At 37.6% G+C, this 20,533-nt stretch overlaps 1 protein-coding gene across 1 annotated transcript in view; it reads right to left on the reverse strand.

Annotated features, from left to right (window-relative positions):
* Positions 1-20,533, reverse strand: part of LOC132816192 (electrogenic aspartate/glutamate antiporter SLC25A13, mitochondrial) — a 187,810-nt gene that overhangs the window by 22,385 nt on the left and 144,892 nt on the right. The window contains exons 13-15 of the mRNA XM_060825688.1: positions 10,767-10,907; positions 4,047-4,185; positions 23-181 (exon numbers count right to left, since the gene is read on the reverse strand). Of these exons, the coding sequence (XP_060681671.1) occupies positions 23-181; positions 4,047-4,185; positions 10,767-10,907 (439 nt within the window). The remainder of the gene's footprint in view (positions 1-22; positions 182-4,046; positions 4,186-10,766; positions 10,908-20,533) is intronic.

The following is a 20,533-nucleotide window of genomic DNA, read 5'->3' on the forward strand; positions in this document are numbered from 1 at the left end:
AAATAGATTCCTATTTCTGTACCTGCAACTCCTTTCCAGAAAGCACCTGGGCCTTCTTGTCGCTGGATTTTCCAAAAACAGTCTATCACTCCATCATATTTAGTTTGCCCTTCACGTGCAGCCACCTGTAATCTTGTTTTGATAACATCAGCAGGTGTTACTAGAGAAGATGCTGGCATCCCTAATAAGGAAAACAGCAAACATTTAAAAATAAAAGAACGTGTGAAACCATAGTCCATTGGAGTAGTTTTGGTTTGGAAGTATGCAGAAATAACTTATTAAAAATTTCTAGAATTGTCAACAAGTTTAAATTGGAGAAGCACCTACATCCGACCCACTCCCTTACCACGAGAGAATTCAAGAGATTTCCAAAAGACACCTGTTAAGGAGCAAACTTAAGAATATCCCTTCATAAGTTAAGAATTCAGGATGTTAGGGGTGAACATTTGCACATATGCAGGACTGGCTACCTATAGGTCAGCGTGGAAAATATAATCATTTTTCAGGATGGAAAAATACATATTTAACAGATTGCTGCACAGATTAGTACTATTTACAATCTATATCAATGACTTGAAAGAAGGAATTAAGTAATTCGTAGCTAAATTTGATGACAATACAGAGGCAAGTAGGGAATCAAATAGTGAAGTGGCCACAAGGAATATGCAAAGAGATATAGGCAGGAAAAACATTTGGGATATGAATATAATGTGAGAAAATAAAGGCTATCCACTTTGACAGAAAGAGTAGAAAAACAAAATGCTATTTAAATACAGACTACAGAATGTTACAGTACAGAGAGATGATCTGGGTGCTCTTGCACATGCACCACAAAGGTTTAGCTTGCAGGTACAAGAAATTACGAAGGTAAATGGAATATGGGCTTTTATGGCAAGGCAAATGGAGAATAAAAGCAGGAAAGTATTCCTACAACTGTATAGGACTTTGGTGAGACCACATTTGGAATACCGTGTATCGTTTTCATATCTTTACTTCGGGAAGAATATATTGGCTGTGAAAACAGATTTTAGAAGTTCACTTAGGAGATATTTGGGATGAAAGGATTTTCATATGAAATAAGGTTAAGCGGGCCAGACTATACTCAGTGTAGTTTAGTAAATTGAAAGGTCATATTGTTGTTAAAATTCTACCTGATGGAACTTGATAGGGTAGATACTGGAAGGAATGGAAGAATATACATCTGGGGACCGTATAGTTTCAAAATAACGACTGTTCTACTTAAGATAGAGATAAGGAGGAATTTTTTCTCTCAGGGAGTTGCTAGTCTTTTGAATTTTCTTCTACAGTGCAAGGTGGTTTAATGCATATATACAAAGTTGAACTAGACAGATTTTTGATTGACAAGGGTTACAGAGATAAGCAGGAAATTAGAATTAAAGCCTCCATCAGATAAGACATAATCTTAATTAAAAGAAGAGCAGGCTTGATGGGCAACATTTGGAATAGGAGCAATCGACAGTAGGTTCTTCATGCTATTTTGGTTAATACTGAGATAAGCCTGCAATGCAGTTCCACCATTGCTGATCTATACAAACCTTCACCAACATCAGAGTAAATGCCAGAGAAATCTTCATTGATGTCTAATTGCTCCCTAATTATGCATTATAATATTTTGTTTTTTTTAGTCTTTCCTGGGGTGTAGACATCTCTGGCAAGGCCAGCATTTATTATTAATCCCCAATTACTATTGAATTGAGTGGTAGGGATTAGTCATAAAGTCACTCGGCCAGACCACGAAAGAATACAGATTTTGTTTCCTCAAGGACAGTGAGCCAGATTTTTTTTTAAAACACGACAGGAGAATGGTGGTTTTATGGTCACCACTATTTGCACTCGATTTTGTATTCCAGATTGACTAATTGAATTCAAATTCTACCAGCTACCATGGTGAGATTTTAATTCATGTGTCCAGGCCATTTTCCTGGACCTGTGGTTTACGCTTCATGCAACACTACACATATACCTTCTCTCTTCTGTATAGTTGCTTTAGTGTGTAAATTAATAGTTTTGGAGTGTAAATCTGTACAGGCAGTTAGTGATTCAGCAGCAAATCAGGAATAATACTGAATTGCTTCCAATGAAACTGAAGTGCTCTTCTACAGTGAGAACAAAAAAAACTAGAAAAATAACATACTACAGCACACATCACCATGAGACTTGATATATAAAGTAGTACAAGAAGAAGCACCTTTCAGCTTCCTCGATTCACGTTCATATGCAATTGTTAATAATACAGGGATGGGGAATAAAGAAAATATCTCAACTTAAAATTTAAGTATAAGACAAACATAACACTGCTGCCTCACAACTCTGGACCCAGGTTCGATTCCAGCCTCTGGTGACTGTCTGTGTGGAGTTTGCACATTCTCCCCATGTCAGCGTGGATTTCCTCTGGGTGCTCTGGATTCCTCCCACAGTCCAAAGATGTTCAAGTTTGGTGAATTGGCCACGCTAAATTGTCCATAATAGCGTTCAGGGATGTGTAGGGTAGGTGCATTAGTCAAGGGTAAAAGTAGAGTAATAGGTTAGGGTGGGATACTTTTCGGAGGGTTGGCGTGGACTTGTTGGGCCAAAGGCCTGTTTCCACACCGTCAGGATTCTATGAGAAACATTAGTACAGCAAACTTTTTATTAAAGTTATTTATGAGACCAGTAGTGTGCCAGTTGATCAAATACTCCAAAAAATTAAAAGGTATGTAGTAAACCCTGACCAAGCAAAGCTTACGACATCATCATCCCTAAAAAAAAATTTGATTTGGAAACATCAACACATCTCTTAAAATCAATGTAAAAACTCAGTAAGTAATAGAAATGTAATGCAGAGGTATAGATATTTACAGCATAAATATTTGGACATTGTGGTATTTGAGGTATATAATTTTTGTCGATTTACCAAGAGCCAGTTGACAAGGTACCAGTTAAAATAAAATTTGTTGTACTGGAGATTGGCATGTGCATGAGGTATATAAATCATGAATCTTATAATTTCTTCTGTAACTGAACCTCAAACTAATGAAGTGGACCCAATTTCTTAACTAACAGAATTAGGTTAAATGTTAAAGAGGCCTAAAGTTCAAAATTTGGTTTACAAGACATTATGAAATTGCACTGTGAACCTTTCAGTTAGCAGGCCTCAAAACATAATTAAGATATACAACAGGAAAGAATGAAGCATAAGTGCAAGCTTTGTGGCAGAATCAAGATTGTTGTAATCTCCATTTAGTTTGTGACTCAAACAAATATTGCCGAGGTAGACACACAAATGTCTTAGATCAAACTACAATAATACTTCATTCATTCATAGGAAGTGGGTGCAGTTGGCAAGGCATTTATTGCTCATCCGAAATTACCCTCAGGCTAAACCACTTTCTTCAACAGGTTCAGGTTGTGTATAAAAGGTATTCTCGCAGTGCTGTGGGGAGTGGAGTTCCACAACATTGACCAAACGATGGCGAAGGATTCAAGATGCATATCCAACTCAAGATGGTGTGAGATTTGGAGACGAACTTGAAAATAACACAGTTCCTACTTATCTGCAACTAGTGTTCTTCTAAGTAGTAGAAGCTGTGGGTTTGGGAAGGATTACAGAAGAAACCTTGGCAAGTTGCAGCAGTGTATCATACGATTTTGGCGTGGGGGTGAGTGAATCGTTGGAGAGTTGATCAAGTGGGCTCCTTTATCGTGGATTGTGGTGAGCATCTTGAGTGTTGTTGGAACTGCACTCATCCATGAAATGGAAATTATTTCCATCACATTCCTGACTAGTATCCTGAAAATGGTAGGTAGGCTTTGGGGAGTCAGGTGGTAAATCAGTCATTGCTAAAAACCCAGATTCAGAGCTGCTCCTGTAGTCACAATATTAATATTCAACAACTTTCTCCACCTAATGTGGCACAGCAGAATAACGAACCTTAAATTGAGTATAGACTTTGAAAAATTATCTGGTTATCACAGAATGTACATGGCACTAACACTTCTATTCAGCAGTTACAGCACAGGCAGAGGCAAAAAAAATGGGTACTCACCAGCCAAAGCTCCTGCCAACAGCAGATTTACAGACTGCACCTGCCCATTGTCATTTGCAAAGGCTGTCTTTAAGTGAGAATAACAAGGAAAGTAGATAGCAGAGAATGGAATATCGCGCAAAAAACAAGCCTTTGCACCCTGTGAGAGAAAGAAACCACAATTTAGTAATCAATAGATGTTTGAAAGATCTTCTGATGTTAGCTGCCAAAGAAATCTGTAATGAAATGTTTTAAAAATTGAATCAGCAATGAGTAAACAAAACGATGTGATAAATAGTAAGTACTAATTCTGATGAAAATTCTGATGAATCGTGAAATTCTAATTCTTACTCTCCACAAATGCTGCTGCACTCATAAGTATCTCCAGCACTGACTTTTTATTTCAAATTTACAGCATCAGCTGCATTTTATTTTTGTAAGATAGTATTATCTTTATGACATGAATTGTAGTATTAGTACATGATCTATGTACCACATTGTCTATTGCTAAAATTATGTTATCCAAATCACGCATAGATGAGGCCATGAGATAACGCTTACTTAATCTATATATATCTGTTTAATCCAGGAACAAAACATTTAGCACAAGCCAACTTGTAGATTCCTTCCCCAGTCATAAGATACATAATTCTGCAGTATCTGCATTTAACTCTAAGAAAAGGGAATATTTTTACTTGAATATTGCTGCATACTATTGCATTAACTAACTACACGATCTAATTTCAAGAAAGAGGAAAGTCCAAACTGAATTAAATATTTTTGGCAAAGATGAATGACTAGTACCTCATGATCCGACCGGTCCAAGCAGGCAGCCAGATACATGCGTGCCAGAGCTAAGGAACTGGTAGCATTGATGGACTTCTCCCATATTCAATCCAGTTTACTCATTGCCCCTGGCAAAACTGCCTATTCCTGACTGTTTCTGTGTTGTTTGATAGCCAAGACCATGGGATCATCTTCTACATTAGGCTGAATAATTGCCTAGTCTTGAGCAGTGCTGGGATGTTCCTTTAACCAGCAGTAGTGATGCAACAGTGATATACTCACCAGATTACACACCCAATTCTAATCTAGATAGAGAACCCATTTAGGTGGAAGTCTCTGAATTGTGGAGGGTACAAGTAAAAGCTTTGCCGGTGCATCATTGGAGAGTTCAGTGGCTTTCAGGATCAAGAGTTACAGGGAGAAAGTGGGAGACTGGGGTTGAGAAACATATCAGCCATGACTGAATAGCGGAGCAGACTTGTTGAGCTGAATGGCCTAATTTCTGCTCAATGTCTTATGGTCTTCCCCTTGAGGCAGAGCTGAGTATAGCCAGTGCAGGTTCCTTTTCATTGTTGTTTGCTGGGTCCAATCAATGCTTGCATAAAACAAGACAGGGAATTAGTTGTGAAAAAAGGGGTAAAATCTCAAGGATGAGTTAGCACTAACATTAGTGAATGAACAGTGCAGTACAACACACTGCAGCTCAGTTGCTGGTTACCCATGGAGGTCTCAGTGTCCCCACGTAAGTAGTTGCCCTCTTCTCCAGCTGACTCCACCATGTACTTCTCATATATGGTGAGGGACCCAATGTGTGGCATCCCATCACCAGTCTTCACTGTTTCAGTCCAGGTAAGAGTTACTCATCAAGTTATATTACACATCTTTTATTCTACTGATCTGTGGTTTTTTTTGCCTTGTGAGAGACATAGGTAAAAACAATGACTGCAGATGCTGGAAACCTTGTGAGAGATATGGCAATCAAGCTGGTCCTCACCTGACATTCACGCAAGAACACTTCAGCTTTGAGAATTTGTGGACAGACATGAGGTGGAATTTAATGCCAGTTCCCAAGGTGGGTTTGGAGTCAGAGAAGCATTCAATCAGACTGAAGGGTCCTAGATGGGGAAACATCACCTTCCCATCTCTGCCCTGGTTAAGATGAGGATAGGATGAATTGCAGATGGCCTACTTGTCCTGACACCAATTGTGGTCCTGAAGTAGGAAATTAACGCCCACTTAAAGGTTTTATCCATTGCCACCGGTATCGAACCAGTGGCAACCAGACCAGTCTCCATAGGCCTTGACTTTATTTGCATACTCCTGGGAAAGATTTCTCATCCTCAGCACACAATTGAAAGATTTGCCATTACAACGAAGGTGGTTGCCAGTGACCCTTCTTCCCAAGACCCTAATCACACCTTAACTCAACTTCAGATTGAGACTCTCGCTGACCCTGGGACCTGGTTACATTTTGCTCCTAATCTACAGCTACTACTGTGCATTGTAGCTCCTTATCACAACCCTTCCAGGGAGCAGTTACTCAGTACATGGTAAAGAGAATTAACATGGAGAATTCCAAATCCATATGGATCAATATGGAATAATGTTGTTGAGCTATCAGATAGGTGATATGTAACACTTGCAACAGTTCTCATAAAAAGCAACCAGCTGCCTAACATTTCACAGCTTTGGTTAAAAGACAAATCACTTAACCCAAAAATTCAAATTCTAACATTAGGAATCATTGAGTGAGACAAAGTGACACATTTCTTTAGTCTTTCATGCAGCAAATAAGTATTCTTGAAAATATTAATATTTTCCTTAGTAAATACATTCCCCTCAAGGTTCTAAAACTTAGCTAAATAATGGCCAATATAACTCTAAAGTATGAAAACATTTTCATCAATTACTAAAATAATATCACAATTAGATAAAGCTATAAACCATCTTTCACTTTAAAACAATGTTAACTTGTTAATAGACTGGTTTGAAATTGGACATTTTAATAAATCAGACAATAAAAGCTAATTACAGAATAATAAAACTAAAACGAAAATGCTGGAATTCTGAAAACAAAACAGAAAACATTATAAGTGCACAGCATTGCAAAAATCCATTAATTGAAAATGTAACTTCAAATTTTGGGGAAAGTTCCACCGAAAGAACAAACCTGCCTTTTTAAAAAAATATGCCACCACACCTAGTTGCATACAGTAGTATTTTGCTACTACAATATAACCTCAGCAGTCCAGAAATTTATTACAAAAAAAAGTTGCCCACAATAGTTTCATGGAATATTCTTTTGAGAAATGTCATTTTCAAGAAAAATGTTATCTTTTAGTTGGTGAGGATGGCTGATCTGTTACAAATCCTCTTACAGTAGCAACCTAATCTTTCATAAAAGATCAGCAACTTCACTGATAGCAAATGAAAGAAAAGTCCAACCTACTATGAATACTCTATATTTTCATAGAAACATTTCATGCAAATTTTTAAAACCTACTGACAGCATTTTATTCTGACAATCACAGCGATTTTTCTTTTATTTTGCTATCTACATTACAAATTAAGGACTAAAAAGGAATTTCCACTTTGAGAAATACAGGTTTCAAATGAAACTAGACTTGTGAAAGAAGAATTAGAAGGTTTTTCTAGTGAGGTAATTTTCCTCTTGTCAAGCTTGCTATTTTATATTTAACAAATGTAAAGATCAACACTGATAAAAATGTTTCTTAAAAACAGACATAAAATTGTGAAAATTAAACAGCACGATAGAATCCAGTTAATATTAAATAAATTGGTTGATAAAACAAGAATCTGCTACTTAAATATAAAATCTGTACTTTTCCTTCAGCCATCTCCAATCAATGCATGATTAGGGCAGATTTAACTTAAATGTTATTACTGTTAACTGCCACTAACCAACTACTTCAGTTTAGAAGCCTGTATCAGAGAATGCAATGCAAACAATTTTTTATTTCTACTAATGCTGTTTACAAGGCTGAAACTTCAATTTCAATCTGATGCAAATATCAGGATCCATCTACTTGAGAAAATTCCGAGTCAGTGACTACCAAGGGATAAATTTGGTTGGCATGAAGCTCCTGGCTCAGGTACACCTTGCACAAATTCTCTGGAAAAATCTGCATTGAGTGTCTTCCTCCAAGTACTTTGGCAACTGTAAATTCACTAATTTTGAATTGCATCTGAGCGACTAAATCAATAAAGAAAAACTACAATCTCAGGTTGTAGGATGAGTCAGGTAAGAAACCAGACCATTATCAAGGACATTATTTTTCAAATTATAATTCCATTTTAATTTTAATTACAATTCCAGGAGCAAATAAGGAGCTAAACTTTTCTAATATGGGAGGATAATTATGCTCACAAAGGCCTCTCTGTGTTGAGCTGAACAAAAGGAGCCAGCAGGTCTGGTATTTACTGATTTGACCTCATCTCCTGCAGTGAACATACAATTGTCTCTATTTGGAAGAAAACTCTAGAGTGATAAATAAAAAGATTCAACTTCATATTAAAGAACAAGAATGGTTCTCAAAATTATAAAATACACAAAAATTATCACTTACACTTAAAACTGCACTTAGCCATCTGAGCTGTGTAAAATATTTGAATTGCTTCTGCAACTTTGGGTAAGGCTTGAGTTTCAGAGAAAGCACTCCTTAAGACAGGCAACCTGCCAAGTGTATCATGTTGCACATAGCTTTTGCCATTCTGTAAAGAACCTTATTTTATTTCTCACTGGTCTTGAAATTTAGAGGGGCAAAACAATCTTGCAGTGCCATTAAGGCAGATCCACAACACATGCTGATTGTGAAACCATCCTGCACTGTGATGAAGAAGCAAAGTGGTCTGCATTTGGCTCATTTACATTGTAGATCCAAAGCAGCAACACAAAAATTGTGCTCCAAGAGAGCACAAATGATTTCCCAAACTGGGTTGCAGATCTGACAAATAAAAATGTTGTCCAATATAGTAAAGGAACATCAGTTAGCATTGCTGGAAGTTTCTACTTATGTTATTTATCTCATCAGTAGAATCTATGAGGTAACTTTTAATCCCCCAAAATGGATAGATTTGAGTCAGATAGGATGTTAAAAGTTGAATTTCATTTCAACTCTATTTATTTTGTTAAATACAATCTGTTGTCACTGTAAAGAAAAGCAAAGAAACAAACAGGAAGTTAAAGGAAACAATGAAAGGAACTTTAATTTATACAGCACCTTTCATAATCTCATGCCAAAATGTTTACAGCTGAAAAAAATTCTTTTGAAATTTAGTCACGGCTGAAACTGAGGGATATTTTAAGTACAGTTGGTTCTGATATGATACAATAGTTTGGTTCTCGTGTAGTCTCATATTATAAGAAAATCGTGCAATAGCCATGCCATTTAAAATAATGGGGCCGGAATCACGTTATAGCCAATACAGTTAAGGGAAGTTCACATTCTGCAAATAAAGGTCTAAATTCTTCAATCACGTTAAAGCCAATTCGCATTGAAAAAACACTCATTATAGCAGAATTGACTGTATGTTGTTGCAACTGATTTGAGGGGTGTCTCATGTTGTGGTCTGAACTCAAAACACATTTTTTAATCAACCTGCTCAGATACACTATGACATATATCTCGATCAGTTGAGACTTGAACTCAGCTCCTCTGACCCAGAGGTAGGAATACTACCACTGCACCACAACATCCCTAGCTCCTACAGGTAGTGTTCTCGGCCCAACTATCTTCAGTTGTTTAATCAATGACCTTCTCTCTATCATTAGATCATAATTAGGCATGTTTGCTGATAAATGTGTAATGATCAATACTATGCACAATTCCTCAGATATGACAACAACTGTACATGATTGAAAAATTGAAGAATTTAGACCATTACCTGTATTGGCTATAATGTGATTCCGGTCCCACTAGTTTAAATGGCATGGCTATTGCACGATTTGCTTATAACATGAGAGTGCACGAGAACCAAACTATCATATCAGACCCAAATGCAATTAAACTACCACTCAGAATTAGGACAGTATCACTGCTTTTCAGCTAGGAGATCTAGGTTCAAGTCCGACCTGTTCTAGAGATGTGTACTAACATAGTGAACAGGTCGATTAGAAAATATCTACTCATAGGAATTGCTGCAGTGGTGTCTGGGACGAAGAGGATTGATCTCCCAACAACCACAAATATTTTAATGACTCCAAGGAATAAACATTTTGGAGCAGTTCACAGGAGACCTGACTGGGATCAAAAGCAAATATTGTTTATCTCATAAGAAGGAGCTCAGGGCAAATATGATCACCACAGTAGAAAAGTTTAGTTTTTACTACTTCCAGACCAGGAAGGTTTAGTTAGAAATACCAAGGTTATTAGAAACTGAGAAGGTCTAAACTCTCAATTTTGAAAGTATTCATGTGAGAAGACTTCACATCTCACAGGACAGAAACAAGAAGAATCAGTCAAATTGAACTTAAAGCTTTGATATAGCAGATAATGCCTCTGGATTTGTGTCTTTGTACCAGATAGCATCAGGAAGATTTATTTTTGCTATGTGTTTTAAGAAATTCAAAGTATTCTGTATTTAGATAAATTGGTGTGTTTCACTTTTCATTCTCTATGTAAAAACACTTCTTCTCTGTTCTGGAAGAAACTCTGCTGTTTCATATGGCTATGTTTCAGTAACTAACCACCATGTTAACTAAAACAAAAAATAAATCCATCAAGCCAGATTTCATTCTGGGATGTGACTTGTCAAGAAGCACCAGTAGCTGGAATCATAACTCCCAACAATGTAGTACAGATTGAATTATAAGCAGCTAATGCAGTATTCCAAACGTACATGTAAATTGCTATTTCACCCAGTAGTGTTTGGGGTCTTGAATGCTGAGGGAGGAGATAAAAGTGTAGCTGTTGGCAGATCATTCTCATACTGTACCTTATATAGTCCAGCAAAACCCAATTCCTTTATGACATTTAATGCTTTGACACGAGGTCCTGTGGTGATTTCACCTGCCACCTGTAGCCTGATTTTGACAATCTCCAATGGATTAGTGAAGACAACTTGTGAAGCACCAGCCTATGAAAAGAATGAGTGTAAAATGTGGTCAGAACCTCCATTTGTCCATGTGACACTACACTGAATGTAGAAGTTTTCAAACAAAAATTACTATTGCCAGGTTTGAAACTGTTTAATCTGTTTTTCACAAAACAAACTTAAAATGCAATAATAAAAAGTAACATCACAGCAGTTTCAATAGCATAATCATTTTAACACATAAAGTTACACTTCAATTTCTAAATAATTAAAACCTAGCCACAAACATCAAGAATATCTATTTGTAATCGGTTGTTAAGTGATGAGACATCTGATGTCTCAAAGCCTTGACTTTAGTAGTATTTCAGTCGATGTTTCAAGAGCTGAATCACATTTGGTGAAAAGCAAAGGAAATATTTTAGGTTTATTTTGTTTTCCTATCTCAGATTCTTATATAAATCCCACTTTCCAATCTTAATGCCTGTGTTATACCATCATATGAACCAACACAAAAGCACATATTTTAGAGAAGGTTCAACTGTTTGATTAATATTATTAATATAATTTTAACTTTGCAGTTTAAGTAAAATGTTCAGTTGAGAAAGATAAAGTAAAACAATCATTTTGAATTGAAAGATTTGGGTTCAGTTTCATTCATCTGTCTATATATCTAAGGTTCAGCCCAGACATCCAACATTCACAAACAGAACGGAAAGTCTTGCAAATATAGAAGTGGCTACTGAATTAAAATGGAGTTTAAAATGTGTTGTCTGTGTTTATATTTATTCCTGCAAACCCATGTATAATAAATTTAAAACAACAGATGGTTATAGTGTATCAATCACCCAGTGATGTATTTGTAAATATATGTCAGTATTATGGTGGAAATAAAATAGCCAAAAACAAAAAGGCACTATATCCAAAAGTATTCTAGTGAAGTGCCTACGAGTTAATTACTATTTTATTACTAATGCTGTTTCATCTAAGAGGGTTCACCTTTCTCTGCACGTTATCAAACCAAGAATCTCACACAACCATAAATGATTAAACTAACTGCCATCATAACTCATTGACATAAAGAATGGAAATAGTCATTTGGAAGTACAGAACACAAGAAGAGTCATACAGTATAGAAACAAGTACTTCAGCCCACCATGTCGACACCAACCAATAAACACCAAACTATGCAAGTCCTATATACTCGCACTTGGTCCAAAGCCTACTATGCCAGGGCATTTCAAATGCTCATCCAGATGCTACTTAAATGTTGCAAGAGTATCTGCATTCACCACTTTCTCAGGCAACATGTTCCATATTTCTACCATCCTCTGAGTGAACACATTTTTCTCATATCTCCTCTGAACCACTTACTCCTCACATTAAATTTATCGCCTCTAGTCTTAGACATGTCTGCCATGGGGGAGAGATTCTCATGATCTACTCTGTCTATGTTTCTCATAATTTGATATACCTCAATCAGATCCCTCCTCAGCCTTCTCTGCTATAATGAAAAACAAACTCTCCCAGAGTATCCAGTCTCTCCTCATAATTGAGAATTTTCGCCAGGATGTTGCCTGGGATGAATCTCTTTGCTCCTCTCCAGTGCAATCATGTCCTTTTGATAGTTGATGGCCAGAATTATCCTAAAAAGTTGTTACAAGACTTCCTTGCTCCTATATTCCATATCCTGGCAAAAGAAGGAAAGCATTGCATAAACTTTCTTCAGCATGCTGACACCTTCAGGGATATATGGACATTTATACTAAGGATCCTTTGTTCCTCAATACTCCCTAGGGACCTACCATTCATTGTGTATATCCTTCCCTTATTGACCTCCCAAAATGCATCACTTAGCAAGTATCAAGAGTAAATTCCATCTGTCATTTCTCTGCCCAATTTACTAGCTGATCAATAACAGACTGCAACCTGAGACCACAACAACACCACCAACTTTCGTGTCATCTGAAAACTTACTAATTATATCTTCAACATTCACATTCAAGTTGTTAATGTACATATCAAACAGAAAGGGTACTAGCAACAACGTCTGTGGGACACTGCTGGTCACAGGTTTCCAATCACAAAAACATCTCTCCGCTATCATCCTTTGCCTCCTGTTTGCAAGCTCTTGTTGGATCCAGTTTACCAACTTGCCTTGCGTCCCATGGGCTCTTAGCTTTTTCATTTGCAATTCATGTGGAACCTTGTCAAAGGTCTTAATAAACCACATTAATCAGATACCTTCATATTTAGTCACCTTTTCAAAAAACTCAACTAAATTAGTCAGACCTCCCTCCCTCCCTCCAACAAATCCATGCTGGCTATCCCTGATCAATCCCTGCCTTTCCAAGAGTCGAGTAATTCCTTGAGAATTTTTTTCAATAATTTCCCTACGACTGATGTCAGACTAACGGGTCAGGACCTGGCCTGTCCCTACTCCCTTCTTGAACAATGAAACCACATTAGCTAATTGACTCCTAAAGTCAATTAGCAGTCCTCCATGCATTGGACAATTCACTTGTGGCCAGCCAAGGATTAAATATCTCTGCCAGGGCCGAAGTGATCTCCTCCCTTACCCTTAAAACGCCTTTAAGCCTGCTGTAACATACAACTTTTCCTATTAATGTTCTAGAACCTCAACATCATAATTGAAATTCCTGGCTACAATATCTTTCTCCTCTGTGAATACAGATGAGAAATATTCATTTAAGGCCTTAATTCGTGGGCTCCATGAACAGGTTGCTGCTTTGGATTCTAATAGGCTCCATGCTTTCCCTGGAAATGCTCTTAAATTCTCGACTATCTTAAGTTCTTGACCATCTCCATCTCAGCACCATTGATACTGATAGAGGGTGGCCTCCAAACCGCTTTCTGAAGTCAGTGACCAGTTCCTTTGTTTTGTTCACATTAAAGTAAAGATTTTATCTTTACACCATGCTTTTTGAGCTACACACATCCAGGCAATGGGGAGTATTCCATCTCATTCTTAACTCTTCTAAATGGTTGACAGGCACTGGAGAGACTTAACATGAGTTGTTAGCCATAGAATCCCTAGCCTCTGACTTGCACTTGTAGCCACATTATTTGTACAGCTAGTCCAGTTTGGTTTCTGGTCAATAGGATATTTAGAGCAGGGGATTCAACAAAGATAATATCACTGAATGTCAAAACATGATAGTTAGATTCTCTCTTATTGGAAATCACCCAGCTCTTGTTGCATTTGAACATGAACTGCTTCAGTATCTGAGGAGTCACAAAAGGTGCTGAACATTGAGCAAACATCTGTACTTCTGACCTTTTGATGGAGGGAAGGTCATTGATGAACCGACTGAAGATGATTGAGCTTAGGACACTACCTTGATGAACACCTGCATTGTGCTCTGGAGCATGTAAACAAATATTTTATAATACTCATTAAGGAATGAGTTACTTAAACAGCAACATCAATATAGTAAGTTTTCTTCTAGTGAAACCAGCACATTCATTTTCAGGTTTTGGAAGTCCTGCAAGTTACATGCTTTGGGTCGACTTCCAATGCCATCCCTGTCATGAGTAAATTTGTAAAATGCACAACTGAGATTACCATAGGTTAAATACTTGGCATATCAAACTAGACATGGTTGTAAGATATTCCCTAAAGAAATAAAATGACCATCAAAAGCATACCAAGCCCAATAACTATTGGGGAATAAGGGAGACCATAAGACACAGGAGCAGAAGCTGGCTCTTCAGCCCATCAAGTCTATTCCTCCATTCTTCAAGATCATGGCTGATCTGGTAATCCTTAACTCCACTTTTCTGCTTTTCCCCCCATAATGCTTAATTCCCTTACTGATTAAAAATCTACCTCTCAGCCCTGAACATACATAATGATTAAATCTCCACAGACCTCTATGGTAAAGAATTTCACAAACGCACTACCCTCAGAGAAGAAATTCCTTCTCACTTCTGGCTTATTCTGTGATTAGGATATCTGGTTCTAGACTCTTCCACATAGGAAACGGTCCATTTTCATCTAATCTGTCATATTCCCTCAGACTCTTCCAAGTTTCAATAAAGTTGCCTCGCAATATAATAGCATTTCAGCAGGCGGGATTGTTCGCCCCAACTCCATTTATAAGTTTGCGGATGACACCATCATTGTAGGGCGGATCTCAAATAACGTCAGGACAAAATATAGAAGGAGATTGAGTACTTAGCGGCATGATGTAAAGATAACAATCTCTCCACCAACGTCAGCAAAACAAAGGAACTGGTCATTGAGTTCAGGAAGTGGAGTGGAGGTTACACTGATGTCTGCATCTGTGGTGCTAAGGTGGTGATGGGCGAGAGTATTAAGTTCCTGGAAGTGATGATTACCAACTGTTATGAAGGTGTAGAAGTGTCCTATACCTTTAAGAAAGTTAAAAGCTAGCAGAACTACCTGACAGCACCAAGTATTCTGAAAAAGATAAAATGTAACCTTTTGGTACAGTAGCTAGAGTAGCTGGTTGCCTGAAGATAAAAACAAATTCAAATTAGGCCGATCAGTTTAAATTATACCCCCCCCCCCCAAAAAAAACAAACTCCAATCAAGTTTGAATTTAGTATATTGACAATATTAAAAACCAATCTGATGCTTGGGGGTATAAGACCAGGAAAACGTGAACAGTTGAGAGAGAACTGCCAAGTCATCAATATCTGCAGACTGCCTGAAAATGAGCTCTCTTAAAAGGTACACTAATCTATCAATGACCGATGAAAGACAAATCTTAAGAAGAAGAAAATCTACAGAGGAAGATACAAAGGGAAGCTGCCTGGTTTTGAAATTTGAATTTTTGGTAAATCTTACTCAAGGGTTTTATTAGACTAGTATTACAGAAGGTAAAGGTTAGAGGAAGGAGTTATTACTTTTTACTTTAAATAGTTCTTGGCCTCTGGAATTTTCACAAATTACTGCATGGGATAAATCTTTTCTGTGTTGATGATTTAAATTAATAGAGGGAGTTTACCCAGTGTCATAACACTGACAATGTGTCATGATCCACCCATGTCAATGTGATAGTCAAGAATGCACAACAATGTCTCTCCTTTCTCAGGAGGCTAAGGAAATTCAGCATGCCCACAGGAACTCTTACCATTTTTTATCGATGAACTATGGTACTGCAACTGCTCTTCCCAAGACCACAAGAAAAAAGATTCACGAGCACAGCCCAGCCCATTATGCAAACCAGCCTTCCATTCACTGACTCCACCTATACTTCTGCCTCAGGAAAGCAATCAACATAATCAAAGACCTCTTCCATAACAGTTATACTCCCTTCCTTTGATCAGAAGATATAAAGTTTGAATACATGTATGAATAGATTCAATAAAAGTTTTTTCCCCGCTGTTATCACACTTTTGAACAGAACTTTCAAGCTTCAATTCTGTTCTCTCTCTCTGTGGCTGTAACATTGTAGTCTGCACTCTGTTCTGCTATCCTGATGCACAACAGGCAAAAAACATACTTTTCACTATCTGGTACATGTGACAACAATCAATCAACATTAAAATGTTCTCTCCCCAATATTCCCTTGCTTGTCCAGCCTTATTTCCAAAAACTAAACTCAGAATTGACCCTTCTCTTGTTGGACTTGATAGATAATGGCAAAAATGTTTCCTGAATTCAATAATGTCCTCTCTACACTTTTACATTACATTCATCCACTAAGTATTAGGACAGTTAAATTGAGACATGGAACGGTATATCTCAGGAACAGGCCCTTCAGCCCACCGTGATACTAAACTAATCCCATTTTTCTGTGCATGACCTGAATCCCTCTGTTATCTGCCTGTTTAGATGTCTCTCTAAATGCCTCCTAATTGCAGCTTTCATATCTGCTCCTACTACTCACCTACTACCCTCTGTGTAAAATGCTTGGTTTAAACTTGCCCCCTCATGTTAAAACTATGCTCCCTAGAATTTGACATTTCCACGCTGGGAAACAGACTCTGACTTTATCCTTGTCTCTTATAATTTTATATAGTTCTATCAGGTCAGCCCCTCAGCCTCTAGTGAAAACAATCCAAATTTGTCTAAATTCTCCTTGCAATCTAGGCAACATGCTCGTAAACCTCTTCTGCACCCTCTCCAAAGCCTTCACATCCTTCCTATAATGTGGCAACTAGAACTGCACTCAATACTCCAAATGTGGCATACCTAGAGTTTTACACAGTTGCAACATAACTTGTCAACTTTTATAATCAATGCCCCAACCGATGCGGGCAAGCATGCCGTAAAGCATTTTTTACCACCTTATCAACATTTGGTGGTACTTTCAGGGAGCTATGGACTTGCATGCCAAAGTCCTTCTTCGTATCAATGCTCCTAAGGGTCCTGCCATTTACTGTACACTTTCCTCTTGCATTTGGCCTCCTCAAACGCATTGCCTCACATTTGTCTGGATTAAATTCTATCTGCCATTTCTCTGCCCAACTTTCCAGATGATCTATATCCTACTGTATCCTTTGATACAAAACAGAAATTGTTGGAAAAGCAATTAGGATGGAGAGAAGTCAGAGTTAGCATTTCAGGTCCAACTACCATCAGTTCTGAGGAAGGATCATTGGACTCAAAAAGTTAATTCATGATATCTTTCCACAGATGCTGCCAGACCTGCTGAGTTTTTCCAGCAACGTCTGTTTTTGTTTCTGATTTCCAGTATCTACATTTCTTTCAGTTTTTATTTTGTATCCTCTGACTACCTTCCTCACTATCCACAAGTCCTTCAATGTGTCTGTTGTGTTGAAATTCTTCCCTATTATTACCTCAACGGACTGGATTTTCTGGTGGGCATCTGGATCTGTGAGGCTGCAGAAGTTTCAGAGCTGCTAATCATCTGATTGAAATGGCAGCATTGTTAAATTGACAGTGAGGATGGAGATGGCAAGTTAGGATGGAGGCCAGATGCAGGGAGATTGCTTCAGTGACCTCACTGCCAAAACTTGAGGATTCAGAATTTTCAAATAGTGGACTTACTGGAGTCCTCAATCCTGTGGGAAAATCCATCCCAGCATCCCTCATCATGTTAAATATGGCAATTACCTCCAAATGCCATCCTAGCCATGTCCCCATTCAAAGAATTTATGCAGAGCAACTGTTGGAGCAAGAAATGACCACAATAGCATGGCAAATAAGGGCTACCTTCTGATGCTAGTAAAAAACTGACAAGTCACCTCCATTCTGGAATACCCTTGAATAGAGCCACGTTACTGCCTTCCATTCTTCTCCTACTAAGGATTACGAAGCTAGAAAAATTGGTAAAAAAAATCTCACTGTACATGGTCATTAAGGAGAGCAAAGACCAGAGAATATCAGTACATTTCATATGTTAGTATTTCAACAGGCTGCATTTATGTTGCACCTTTAACATGAATAAATTTCTCAAGAGAAATTTATTCATGTTAAAGGTGCTACATAAATGCAGGCTGTTGAAATACTAACATATGAAATTTACTGATATTCTTTGGTCTTTGCTCTCCTTAATGACCATGCACAGTGAGTTTTTTTTAACCAATTATTCTAGCATGGGAGTCTAATAAAATAAATAAAATCTAACAAGTCAAAGAAACAGATATCATTACAAGTATCCAAAAATGTAGATGTTGCAATTAATTTTATGGAGCATTTTAAGGACGAAAAGAGAGAGGCAGTCATTTCTAGTTTTCTAGGTACTTTCAGGAGAAGTTGATGTTTCACGTGCAACCCTTCTTCAGGACTGGGGGTGGGTGTAAAGGAAGCTGCAGATAAGGCGGGGAGGGGTGGTCAGTGGAGAGGTAGGGATAGGGTACCTCTCCAATACTACACCCCCGCCCCATCTTATCTGCAGGTGGAGGGTATGACCTGATTGGTCAATGGGAGGAATGAATCCAGTTAGTAGCTGGAAGGAAGGATCGCTAGAGGAATGGAAGGGAGAGGCAGAGGGACTGAGAAGGCAGTTGGGAAATGGGAGGGGAGGTTATTTGAAATTGGAGAACTTGATGCTGAATCCCTGGGTAGGCTGCCCAGGCCAATGCCCCTGCACTGACCCTTCCCCCCTATAAGAGGAAATTAGGAGATTCAGACTCAATTTTCCTTCTATCAATATAGATCTAACACACTGAATTTTCTGATGTTCTCTATGTTTGGGTAATCCAATGCACATAAAGATAGAGCTCGAAAATCTTTCCTCTGATCAGCCGAGGGAGTAGAGTAAACACAGCAAAAGCCATCAACAATATTATAATTTTGGGAGTGTTTTCTAATAATCTTTCATGGACAAATGGACAAAAGTCCATATCAATACAATCTAAACAAATTCTTAATACTATTCGGTAACTAAGGGCTACATGTACGTATATGTCAAACTTGGTGCATTTGGTTAACACTGAAGTCTGCTTTATAGGTAATTATTACATTACATTTTCAGTGACCATAGAATAAAAATTGAAAATTAATATGAGTGAAGTAATCAGTCAACTTTTTTAAAATATAAAATGAAAATTATAATTCCTGACATGGAGCAGAATGCTTTCCTTTTGATTAAAAGGTACAAGGAAAACATCCACTTATGGTTTCTATGCATTATACCAAGTTCCAGTATTTTCAGAGTAATTTATTCTGCTTATTGACATTTCACTGTGTACAGAGGCTTCTGTTCAATTTTGTACAAATCAATATAACAGAGAATTCATCTGCATAAAAAAGCAAATACAGTTATCAAAAGGTGTACACATTCTACTTTGTGCTCCATAATCACAGTTAGTTTGAAGACATCAAAAGGAGGCTAATCAAAGCACAGTTTTCTGTTTCTGAATACTCCTAAAATTACTGCACTGAGGTTTGTACGCAAGAAACCCAGGTCACTGATCAAACACAGCTAGCAATCAAATGAGTCGATGCTGCCTCTCTCATGATTTACACACAGTCAAGAATCCTCAAGTCTTCTTTTCAAATCTAATATCTAATATGTCTGACTTGGACAGGATCTCTGCTGACAGGTTTCTATTGACAGTACAATTACTTTATTGACCAAAATCCTTTATAAACCTTGCAAATATGAAGCACATTTTTACTTGAAGGGTTTTTAAGTATTCATCTAATAGTTTGAGGTAAGCTGGTATACACTACAGTCACTGAAATTTCAATGTTAGCAATGACGAGATAGAATTGGAACTATATTGTTGTGACTTTGTAGAGGTTAATAAAATCTTGAAGGGCATAGATAAACTGAACAGGTCTTTTCTCCAGGATAGTGAAGTTCAAACCAGAGGTTACAGGTTTAAGGTGAGAGGGGATACACTTGAAAGGGATCTGATGGGCAACTTTTTCCACATAAAGGGTGGTGCGTGTATGGATAAAATGCCAGAAGAAGTGTAGAGGCGGGTACAATTACAACATTTAAAAGACGTTTGGACAGGTTTAGAGGGATATGAGCCATTCACAGGTAAATTCAGTTCAGTTTAACAAATCTGGTTGGTATGGACAACTTGGACTAAAGGGTTTGTTTCCATGTTGTATGACTGTATATCAATGAAAGTCATTGGTGATCACTGACATTAATTATTCTTTAACCAATCATAATTAGAGGCTTATGGATTAAATGGGAGCTGTGTGGCTTTCCCAGTCTCCAGATGACTGCTCAGAAAATGCTATACATTTTTCAGCA

This window comes from Hemiscyllium ocellatum, chromosome 5 (genome assembly GCF_020745735.1).
Source record: "Hemiscyllium ocellatum isolate sHemOce1 chromosome 5, sHemOce1.pat.X.cur, whole genome shotgun sequence".
NCBI lineage: Eukaryota > Metazoa > Chordata > Chondrichthyes > Orectolobiformes > Hemiscylliidae > Hemiscyllium > Hemiscyllium ocellatum.